The sequence below is a fragment of the Penaeus chinensis genome, chromosome 17, assembly GCF_019202785.1.
Source record: "Penaeus chinensis breed Huanghai No. 1 chromosome 17, ASM1920278v2, whole genome shotgun sequence".
Classification (NCBI taxonomy): Eukaryota; Metazoa; Arthropoda; class Malacostraca; order Decapoda; family Penaeidae; genus Penaeus; species Penaeus chinensis.
Window position 1 is genome coordinate 17656952 of NC_061835.1, and position 10000 is coordinate 17666951.

Below are 10000 nucleotides of genomic sequence, written 5' to 3' on the forward strand. Positions count from 1 at the left end.
CACACAAACTCTCACACACACACAAACTCTCACACACACACAAACTCTCACACACACACAAACTCTCTCACACACACAAACTCTCTCACACACACAAACTCTCACACACACACAAACTCTCACACACACACAAACTCTCACACACACACAAACTCTCACACACACACAAACTCTCACACACACACACACACACACACACACACACACACACACACACACACACACACACACACACACACACACACACACACACACACACACACACACACACACACAGACACACAGACACACAGACACACAGACACACACACACACACACACACACACACACACACACACACACACACACACACACACACATACAATCATATATATCATTTATCAAATCTATTCAAACCCTAGGAAGCTTCCACAAACTATGCCAAGCATTGACATCAGGCGACGCCAGTGCCACCAGCGCCCACCAGACCCGAGTGCCGTGCTGGCCCACAGTAGGCCTGCCTCACCTTTCGTGTATCTGAGGAGAATTTCATACTTCCCCTCCAGTCCTTGGCCGTTGAAGAGGCCCAGGATGATGACTTTGTAGCCGAAGAAGCGGGTGGCGTGCGCAAAGAGCTCGAAGCAGAAATCCATGTAGATTTCCTCTCCCGTGAGCGATGCCCACATGCTCTTGGCCGCGTACGATCCCATTTGCCTCGCTTGCGTCCACAGCCTCATCTGAAGGAATTCCTTGTTTGAATTTGGGGTGGCTTGCTCTTCTTGTTACTATTTTTTTCACTCAACAAAATTTCCAAAATCAATTAATGTATGAAACATGGACAAAGCCTTCACTCGCTAATAATTCAAAAAGAATTATAATGATGACTTTATTACAATTTCTCTTCCATTTTATGACATCAAATTTATATTCCAGTGAGTGATCACAATATATAAAATAATAATAAAAACAAGAACTTCTCTGCACCAAATCAATCCACACCCCAAGCACACCTGAAACCAGTGCCGTGCCTTTTCCCAGCCAGGCGTGCAAGCGTCTCCTGCAGCGTACACGTTTTTCTCTGTCGTCTCCATCTGTTCATTGACGACGAGGCCTCCGTCGTCTCCTACGCTCAGGTTATTTCCTTAGGAGAAAGATGAGAAAAAATCACGAAATATACAATGACTTCCAATACCATTCAATTTAAACATTATTGAGACTGAGATTTAATTATTTGATAGATCAACATGCTAACCCCCAGCTTGTACTCACTGCACTTATAAAGCTTTGTAAAGGTACAGTGATAAAAACAAAGCAGGTTTTTAATACCTTCTTGAATACTTAGCAAAAGAAAGGAGGAGCAAGCAACAGCCAATTCACAATGTCAGACATGGAAATACACAAAATCAAAAAGCTGATATCAGGGTTATCATATTACACAAAAAATTTATGGATAATTACATCTTTTGAAAGCTTTGTCTTTTTGAAGGGGAATCCAATAGCATCTGGAAAAATCCATAATATTTACTATAACATTTGACTGATAATAATTAAACCCTATCATCACCAAAATGATGAATGGTGATGATGATGATGATGATGATGATGATGATGATGATGATGATGATGATGATGATGATGATGATGATGATGATGATGATGATGATGATGATATGTCTCTCTATGTGTCTGTCTGGGGAATATAACACAAATATCATCAAGTAAAGTGCTACTTACCTGCTAATAATTTGGCAACATTAGGTGTCACGCCGGTTGCTGACACGATGAAATCACAACCATAGACCTTGCCTGTTAGTTAGCTCAACGTAGACAGGCCAGTCAACTGTCAAAATCAATAGGTAAAATATAAATGGACATTCATCAGGATTTTTCTTTTATTTCTTTTATTTTTAAGCCAATGGGCATGGATGGCAAGATTACAATGCCATGCCCACTGTAATAAAAGTTCATCTATTGTATTTACACACAGACGGCTCTACAAGTGCTGTCACCAAGGAGTCAGCTATTAGTCTTCCCTATCTCACCTGTTTACCCTTTTCCTTAATTTTTTGAAAGCTTCACTGGAATCATTTTATTGTCGTTAATGTTGTTCATATTCTAATAATAATATAATATTCATAATATCAATAAGAATAATAACAATGTCAGTATTAACCACATGCTGCTGGAGAAAAGGCATAAAAATGGAGAAAAATGCCATGCTCTTTTTTTCTTTTCTTTTGAGTGTGTGTGAAATGTCTTTGCATATAGATGTCTCTGCTAATGCTGAGCCACAATGGAGTCAGTAGACCATGACCTTACCGAATTTCACTTTTCCTTGAATTAGTGGGAAAAACATACTTTTTACTAATGCTATGAACATCGATGGTGTTATTTCTATTATACGTGTAAAAATTAAACAAGTGGGCATGGTATATACGTACATGCCATGCCCGTCGGCATGGGTTAATAGTATTAGAAAGAAAAACACATTTTCCTACTAATTCAAGGAATGGAGAAATCAGGCATAGTTACTAGGGCCTACTGATAAAGTCCTTGCTGACTTTGAACATGTGGAGCCATCTGTATGAAACACAATTCACAAAAAACTACATCTCTCCCTCTCCCTCTCCCTCTCCCTCTCTCTCCCTCCCTCCCTCCTTCCCTCCCTTTCTCCCTCCTTCCCTCCCTCCCTCCCTCCCTTCCTCCTTCCCTCCCTCCCTTCCTCCTTCCCTCCCTCCCTTCCTCCTTCCCTCCCTCCCTCCCTCCCTCCCTCCCTCCCTCCTTCCCTCCCTCCCTCCCTCCCTCCCTCCCTCCCTCCCTCCCTCCCTCCCTCCCTCCTTCCCTCCCTCCTTCCCTCCCTCCCTCCTTCCCTCCCTCCCTCCTTCCCTCCCTCCCTCCTTCCCTCCCTCCCTCCTTCCCTCCCTCCCTCCTTCCCTCCTTCCCTCCCTCCCTCCCTCTCCCTCCCTCTCCCTCTCCCTCCCTCTTCTTTCCTCTTCTTTCCTCTTCTTACCTCTTCTTCCCTCTTCCTCCCTCTATATCCCCTCCTCTCCCTCTAGACTCTCTCCTCTTACTCTCGGTCCATATCCCTTGCTCTCCCTCCCGCTCTCACATCATCACTCTCTCCCACTGTTTCTTCCTCTGCCTCCTTCTTCCATCCCCATTCCTCCCCTGCCCCTATCCCCATATCCTTATCCCTGTCCCTATTCTCTGAGCTCCCTCTTGCTCATTTCCCCTCTATTCCTCTCCATCTCTCTTGCTTCTTCTCGTTTAATATATACATCAGAAATATTTCCCAATAGAGTTTGGCTTGACGGACCATTTCGTACTCCTACTCCCTGAGCAAATACCAACCTTCCTCCTCACTCAGCCTCGTCAGCTCCTTTCCCGATTGCCCGAATTTGTCTGGCTCGAGAATTTCCTTCACCTCCACCTCTGTCTCAAGGGTGACCCTGCGCTGGTTGCTCCCCCTCAGCTCCAAGCCGGAGTGCCAGTCAGGACCCAGGGCTCCACCCATGACCGTCGAAGCACTCTGCTCCGGCAAGAGAAACAGAAGTTGAGAAAAAGAAATGTTTTTTTGTTTTAATACTTTTAGCTTTTTTCTTTTCTTTTTTCTTTTTTGTAACTGTAGCTTCTTCAAATACATATACTATTTATATAACTAAAGTAACTTTAATAGTATTTATATTATTCAACTCTCAGCTGAAGAAGCACAGGTCTACAGTCTACTGATGAACATTCAAGTGAATTTTCATTTCTAATGCAATGAAAAAGAAAAGAGATTTAGAAAATCTAAAATACATCTTACATCCTAGATGTTAAAAAAAAAAAAAAAATTCATATCCACTGTACATTCCATGCCTTCAACATGCAATCTCACCTCGTTAAATAAAAAAAAATTTCTTACATAAGCATTAGCCTTATCTACAGTATATTACCTCCACAGTATACTAGCAATTAATTCAAGATACTCTACAAGCACTAGCAGTTTCATCCACTGTTTACTAGCTTATAATTCCTTCTACTCCCTCTAATTCACAAAGGATTTCTGCAAAATTCCACCTCTTTCATGTCCACGGTGTATTTCCGCCTCTTAGAAGGCCCAGTCGCATCAACCTTCTCCTTAGAAAGTTCAGATCGGAGGAACTCAGCAGCTCCAGGGTCGATGAAGTTGGCCGTCATGTGCTTGTCTTTTATGGCCCAAACAATTTCTATGCCTGCAAGGGAAGGAGAGGAGAGGTGAACTATCAACAGTGAGATATGGTAGTTGCAGAAGAAAAGGCGATAACAAAGGAAAGTGGTGAAGAAGAAGAAGAAGAAGAAGAAGAAGAAGAAGAAGAAGAAGAAGAAGAAGAAGAAGAAGAAGAAAAAGAAGAAGAAGAAGAAGAAGAAGAAGAAGAAAGAAGAAAAAGATAGATGAAGAAAGAGAATGAAGGAAAATACAGCAAGTCAAATCATAATAGAGATATTATGAAGAGACAAGAGAAAATGAAAAACAAAGGATGAAAAAAATATTGAGAAACAGAAAACACAGACAAAGATAGAGGAATAGAGACGGCATAAATCATACAGACCAGGCAGTATTCTCTGTGTTTGAAAGAGGGTAAAAATTTAACATAATAACTTATTCTTTGGTACCTATCAATGGGGATAGTCTTCACTTACTGTCCTCCTACTGGTTTCGCAATAATTTACAGTATATCCGTGAATATTTTAGTCCACTGTTTTCTAGCTGCAATTCTTTTTTTGTGATATATACTTTATTGGGTACTCACACACCTAAGGCTTGGGAATGATGCTTGTCAGTGATGATAATTCTTTGTATTGTAACAAAATGCCTTTGTTTCGTATAAATATACAAAAGTAGAGGCTATTCTGCATTTGCTTCTAACCATCACTGACAGGAGAGGTATACAAATAACACTAAGAATTGTAAATGGGTACTTGGTTGGAAAGAAAGTTGAAAACCCGATATAGATTTAAAGCTAGCTAATCAATTGAGTAAACCGAATATAAAATAAACTGAGAAACAGACACAACCAAAGAGAACAGAAAGTGAGGCAAAGGAGTCCACATCAGTCACAGACCAAAGTGAAAGAAGCTTCAAAACCTTCCTGATCTACACAAAGTTCACATTGAGAATCACACAAAACAGACAACTAGCTCACCTGTAACTTCATACACCATCTCTGTCGCAATTCCTCCGTTCCCCACAATCAATATTCTCCGAGCACCCTTCATTCTTGCCTGGAACTGGCACACGGATTCTGTGTCACGTATCCACACCACATACGGGCTGTCTTCTGCTATGACTTTGGGAGTCGCCCCTGTGCATATGCACAGCTTTTTATATTTGAATTTTTTGCCTGAAGATACATACACACACTGAAAAAACAAGATTGAAAGAGGTGTTGATTAATATCAATACACTTCCTATAATTTTTTAAATCTCTTCTTTCTGTAAAATCATAACTGTTCTCTCTTCCTGGTGAATAAAAGAACAAATAAAAAATACAGTATCAATACAATAAATTAGAAAATCCCTTCTTAAGATATGCCGAGGATAACTTGTGGTTTGCTCAAAATAAACACTATGGATACTGTGAAATGAATATTTTGCAAAAGAAGTCTCAGCTTAATCCTCATGAGCTACAATAAACCAGCCCAAAATATTCAGTACAATCCAATAGAGTTCTATCCCTTCATCTTTCCTTCATACCTGCTCCTTTGCATCGAGCCTTTCCACAGCATCTCGGATAACAGTGACATTGGGGCACTGATTCTCCAAGTACTCGGCATGCCTCTCTTCCACGTCAAAGGCATCTAGTGTTTTCGTTAGAGGCAGGACGTTGGTGACCGCCTTGATGAGTGCTGAGGCGGTGATGACTAACGTACTCTCCTCCGGATGTAGAATGTACAACTGAAAACAGAAACTAATATGGGCATTATCTAAAAAAATATAAAACATTATACTATTCCTTATACTTTTTTCCCTTTAATTTCTTATCAACAAATTATAAAAAATAAATTACTGTATAATAAAAGCCCAACAAGAACTCCTGATCAATGAGAAAAAAGAAGGTAAAGAATAACATCTGACAAATATTCCTTTGTATTATAATATCACCACCAACTTCATTTCTCTGTCGTAATGTATCAATATATATTAAAATTAATCTAAAAAATTAAATAAGTAAATAAAAATGGTTTCAGTTCTTTAAGAGAAAAAGGCAGTGACTATATTAAGCATGAATTTATGTCAACAAATCACATTCCAATCCACTTCCTCTCTCCCTCTCTCCCTTTCTCCCTCTCTCTCTCCCTCTCTCCCTCTCTCCCTCTCTCCCTCTCTCCCTCTCTCCCTCTCTCCCTCTCTCCCTCTCTCCCTCTCTCCCTCTCTCCCTCTCTCCCTCTCTCCCTCTCTCCCTCTCTCCCTCCCTCCCTCCCTCCCTCCCTCCCTCCCTCCCTCCCTCCCTTTGGATTAATTTCTATTTCTACTAGTTTTGTTAATAACACTATAATTGGGTTAATGCATTTTATATGTAAGACATAATTTCATAATTTTATATTAGTGTCTTTATATCTGTATTGTTTATTTATTCATTCACATATTCACCGATTATCATTATTTATCAATTTACTCCAAAAAACTATTACTTTCAGAAAGTGCCTCATTGCCCTCTCCCCCAAAATGGCTTCATTATCCCCATGAAAGTAAATACCCCTAGTTTGAGAATCACTGCTACAAAGGGTACATGTCCTTGTACTATGAAGACCAGGTTTCCCCAAACTGTGATGGTCTTTAGGTGTATCTCCAGTGAGGGTGATGTCATGCCACCCCTACATCTTTGAACAGTGCCTTAGGCTTAATTCAGATGACTATGTGAAGCTACTGGAGAATGTTGTCAAATCTCAGCTGGAGGGGGTCCCTGCTGGAAGGCCATATATGTGGCAGCAGCATTAGGCTCTTTGCTATTATCTGCAGAAAGTGTCAAAAGGGGCTGTCAAAGAATTTCCATGACTTTGACAATCCTAATCTCTGACCTTCTAATTGTAATGTAACCCTAATTTCAATCACACGGACCATTATGAGTGAGATGAGAAAGGTCTTCCCAGGGAGACAATGAGCAATACCATGGTGGAAGCAGTGGGGTGACTTCTTTAACCCATTGGGGCCCGCTATCAGAAATCTCGCAGCGTCAAAATCTCTGGTGATATTTGGCAACATCCAGATGCAGGAGTCTGCTACATGTAATGGAAATTCCTGCTTCACACACTCTGGCACATTGCTACTCGTATAGCCATACCCGCAGACGAAGCGGTTTGTTAAGACAGGTGTATACATGACCCGTCCGGATGGGGTTAAGTAAACTCTTTATCTCTAAGCCATAATCCAGCTGATATTTTTGTCATTTTTTTTTTTGGTAATGCTTTTAAGAAATAATGTAAAAAAAAAAACCACTTTGTGTTATCTTTTCCTTTTATGCAAGCTATCAAATTTAGCCCTACACACTGTGTGTATCAATAAAAAAAAAAGGTGGGTGACTTTGATATACAAAAAAAGGAAAGAAGGTTTTGCACAACTCTAAAAATGAAAAAAAGGCTTTCCCAACAATTAAATCAAGGGAAAGAGAGAAAGTTATGGTCAGCTATTTCTCTGCTCAGGTCCCTCCCTGCTTAAGGAACCTCCGTTGCTATAGTCAGTATAGTTTATGAAGCCACACAAGTGGACAAGATCAACACTCCAATGTCCTTACATATCATCAGCAAAGAAGACTTACATTAAGAAAAAAAAAAAAGAAAATCCCTGCTCATATTAAACAATGACAATCGCGATTTACCTCTAGAACAACTTACCTGAAAGAAATCGTGTTATCATTGTTATCAGCAACTCAAACCTCAAAACTCACGTGTTCTGCACAGGTGACCCCGGCAATGCCTCCTCCTACCACCACGTAGGTGTAGTTCTCCACTTGCTCCATGGCTCAGGCTGCGCAGGAGGAGCCTTCGGGGTCCGCCTGTCACACGCCGCGCGAGGGACCCTGCGTGGAATTGTTTACGCCAGGGCAGTCAGGGAGCGTGGCGTTAAGGGAAAATGCGCACATAGTTGTATACACTTACATAAAGGAAAATGCATATATACAGACATGCTTTTACGCATACACATACACATACACACACACACACACACACACACACACACATATATATATATATATATATATATATATATATATATATATATATAGAGAGAGAGAGAGAGAGAGAGAGAGAGAGAGAGAGAGAGAGAGAGAGAGAGAGATGCGTATGTATGTATATATAAACATATATGTTTATATACATATACATGTGTGTGTGTGTGTGTGTGTGTGTGTATGTATATGTATATGTATATGTATATGTATATGTATATGTATATATATATATATATATATATATGTATATGTATATGTATATATATATATGTATATGTATACACATATATATATATAAATATATATATATAAAAGTCATAATGATACTAAGGGAATACAGTTGTTCTTAATTTCATTTATTATGTAAAAATCAGGTTAAAAAAATCGTACACAACAAAAAATGTACACTTCATGCAGAGCAAACATACAAAGATTAAATTAAGTTTTCCTTCTTAACGGATAATTTAAAATGACGCAAAAAATGACGCAAAATGAAGACAATCATCTTTTCCGAATACATAAAATAGAAATAAATACGTTAAATTTTTTGTTTTATAAAAGAAACGTGAAAATTCTTAAATAAAGACAATCTTTCTAACCTCAGAAGGGTGTTATAAAGTGTTTTTTATCGGCATCATGATGGAAATTCACTAAACACAAATGAAATATGCAAATTTGCTATTTTTGGCAAACTACATAAACTGAATTCAATTTCTGATGCTTCACTATATAAGCCTTATATAACCCTGACACCAGCAGAACAGGGAATTTATTCAGAATATGCCATGGAGTATATCACACCTAGGAGACAAATCGGCAAGAAATCAAATGATAAAATGTCAGATATGATTAGTTCTGGAAAAGAAGCCTTCTCCGGCAAAGGATTTTTTCATGTTTTTAAGCCGCCATTTTTCCTCTTCTTATCAACTCGAGTTTTCAGCTTGGTCGGGAATTTCCCCTTTATCGTCATTCCCGTTTTGTATTGGCTCTCCATTTCCTCCGGCGCTCTGCTCCGTGTTCTCCACTTTTCCTTTCTCCTCGGAATTCACCTCCTCCTTTCTCTCTTCCTCCTCCTTTTTGTCCTTCTTCTTCCTCTTCTTGCTCGAGCTGTTGGGGTCGATTTCTGGCGCTGGGTGGCACACCTTCTCACACTCCTGCAGGAGCCTTCCGTGCTTCCTCTTGACGTGGCTTACGAGGGTTGACTGGGCCTCGCTTCGGAAGGCGCAGGAGGAGCAGTACCTCGGGCGTTCCCCCACGTGCTGTCGCTGGTGCATGACCAGCGCGCTGGAGTTCGAGAACATCTTCTTGCACACGGGGCACCTGAAGGTCTTACAGGGCCTCCCACGAGTCCTCCTGCTCTGGATAAGGGGAAAGATGTTCTTATGCCCAAGATATAGACTGTGGAGAAAAATCCATTGGTGTGTGGAAACTATTACGGAAGAGTATTCATAGAAACTTAGAAAATGCACAAAAAAAAGAAAATTAGTATACATTTCCTCGCGTAGGTGGTACGCATTTTTCCAAAACGATTGGTGAGCCAAGGACAAAACCTCCAGTAAAATACTTACAACATTTTGTGCCGAAGCTGCATTGCTACAATTCTCGTCCTTGGCCAACTGCTCTTTCACTTCGCCTTCAGCTGTCTCTTCCCTCTCTGGACCTGCTGCTGGCTGCGGTGGAGCTTGAGGCTGAGATTCCGACTCCGTGACATCCCCTGAAAAGCCTTCGAAGGAGGATGAATTTCCATGAGGGCCGATGTCCTCACTGAGGAGGGTGGCGTCCAAGGACTCATTCGGAGCAAAGGCAGTGGCATTGTCATCCGGTAAAG

General features: G+C 40.5%; 2 protein-coding genes across 2 annotated transcripts in view; both read right to left on the bottom strand.

Annotated features, from left to right (window-relative positions):
- Positions 1-8042, bottom strand: part of LOC125034081 (pyridine nucleotide-disulfide oxidoreductase domain-containing protein 1-like) — a 10682-nt gene extending 2640 nt beyond the window's left edge. Inside the window, 9 exon segments of the mRNA XM_047625723.1 lie at positions 507-717; positions 991-1121; positions 1715-1787; positions 1789-1820; positions 3332-3509; positions 4040-4194; positions 5146-5362; positions 5697-5897; positions 7888-8042. Coding sequence (XP_047481679.1) covers positions 507-717; positions 991-1121; positions 1715-1787; positions 1789-1820; positions 3332-3509; positions 4040-4194; positions 5146-5362; positions 5697-5897; positions 7888-7959 — 1270 coding nt within the window. The 5' untranslated portion in view covers positions 7960-8042.
- A 481-nt stretch (positions 8043-8523) lies between these two features.
- The window catches only part of LOC125034207, an 8129-nt gene continuing 6652 nt past the window's right edge, over positions 8524-10000 (bottom strand). The window contains exons 3-4 of the mRNA XM_047625909.1: positions 9741-10000; positions 8524-9530 (exon numbers count right to left, since the gene is read on the bottom strand). The exon at positions 9741-10000 is cut by the window's right edge and continues 1822 nt beyond it. Of these exons, the coding sequence (XP_047481865.1) occupies positions 9096-9530; positions 9741-10000 (695 nt within the window). The 3' untranslated portion in view covers positions 8524-9095. The remainder of the gene's footprint in view (positions 9531-9740) is intronic.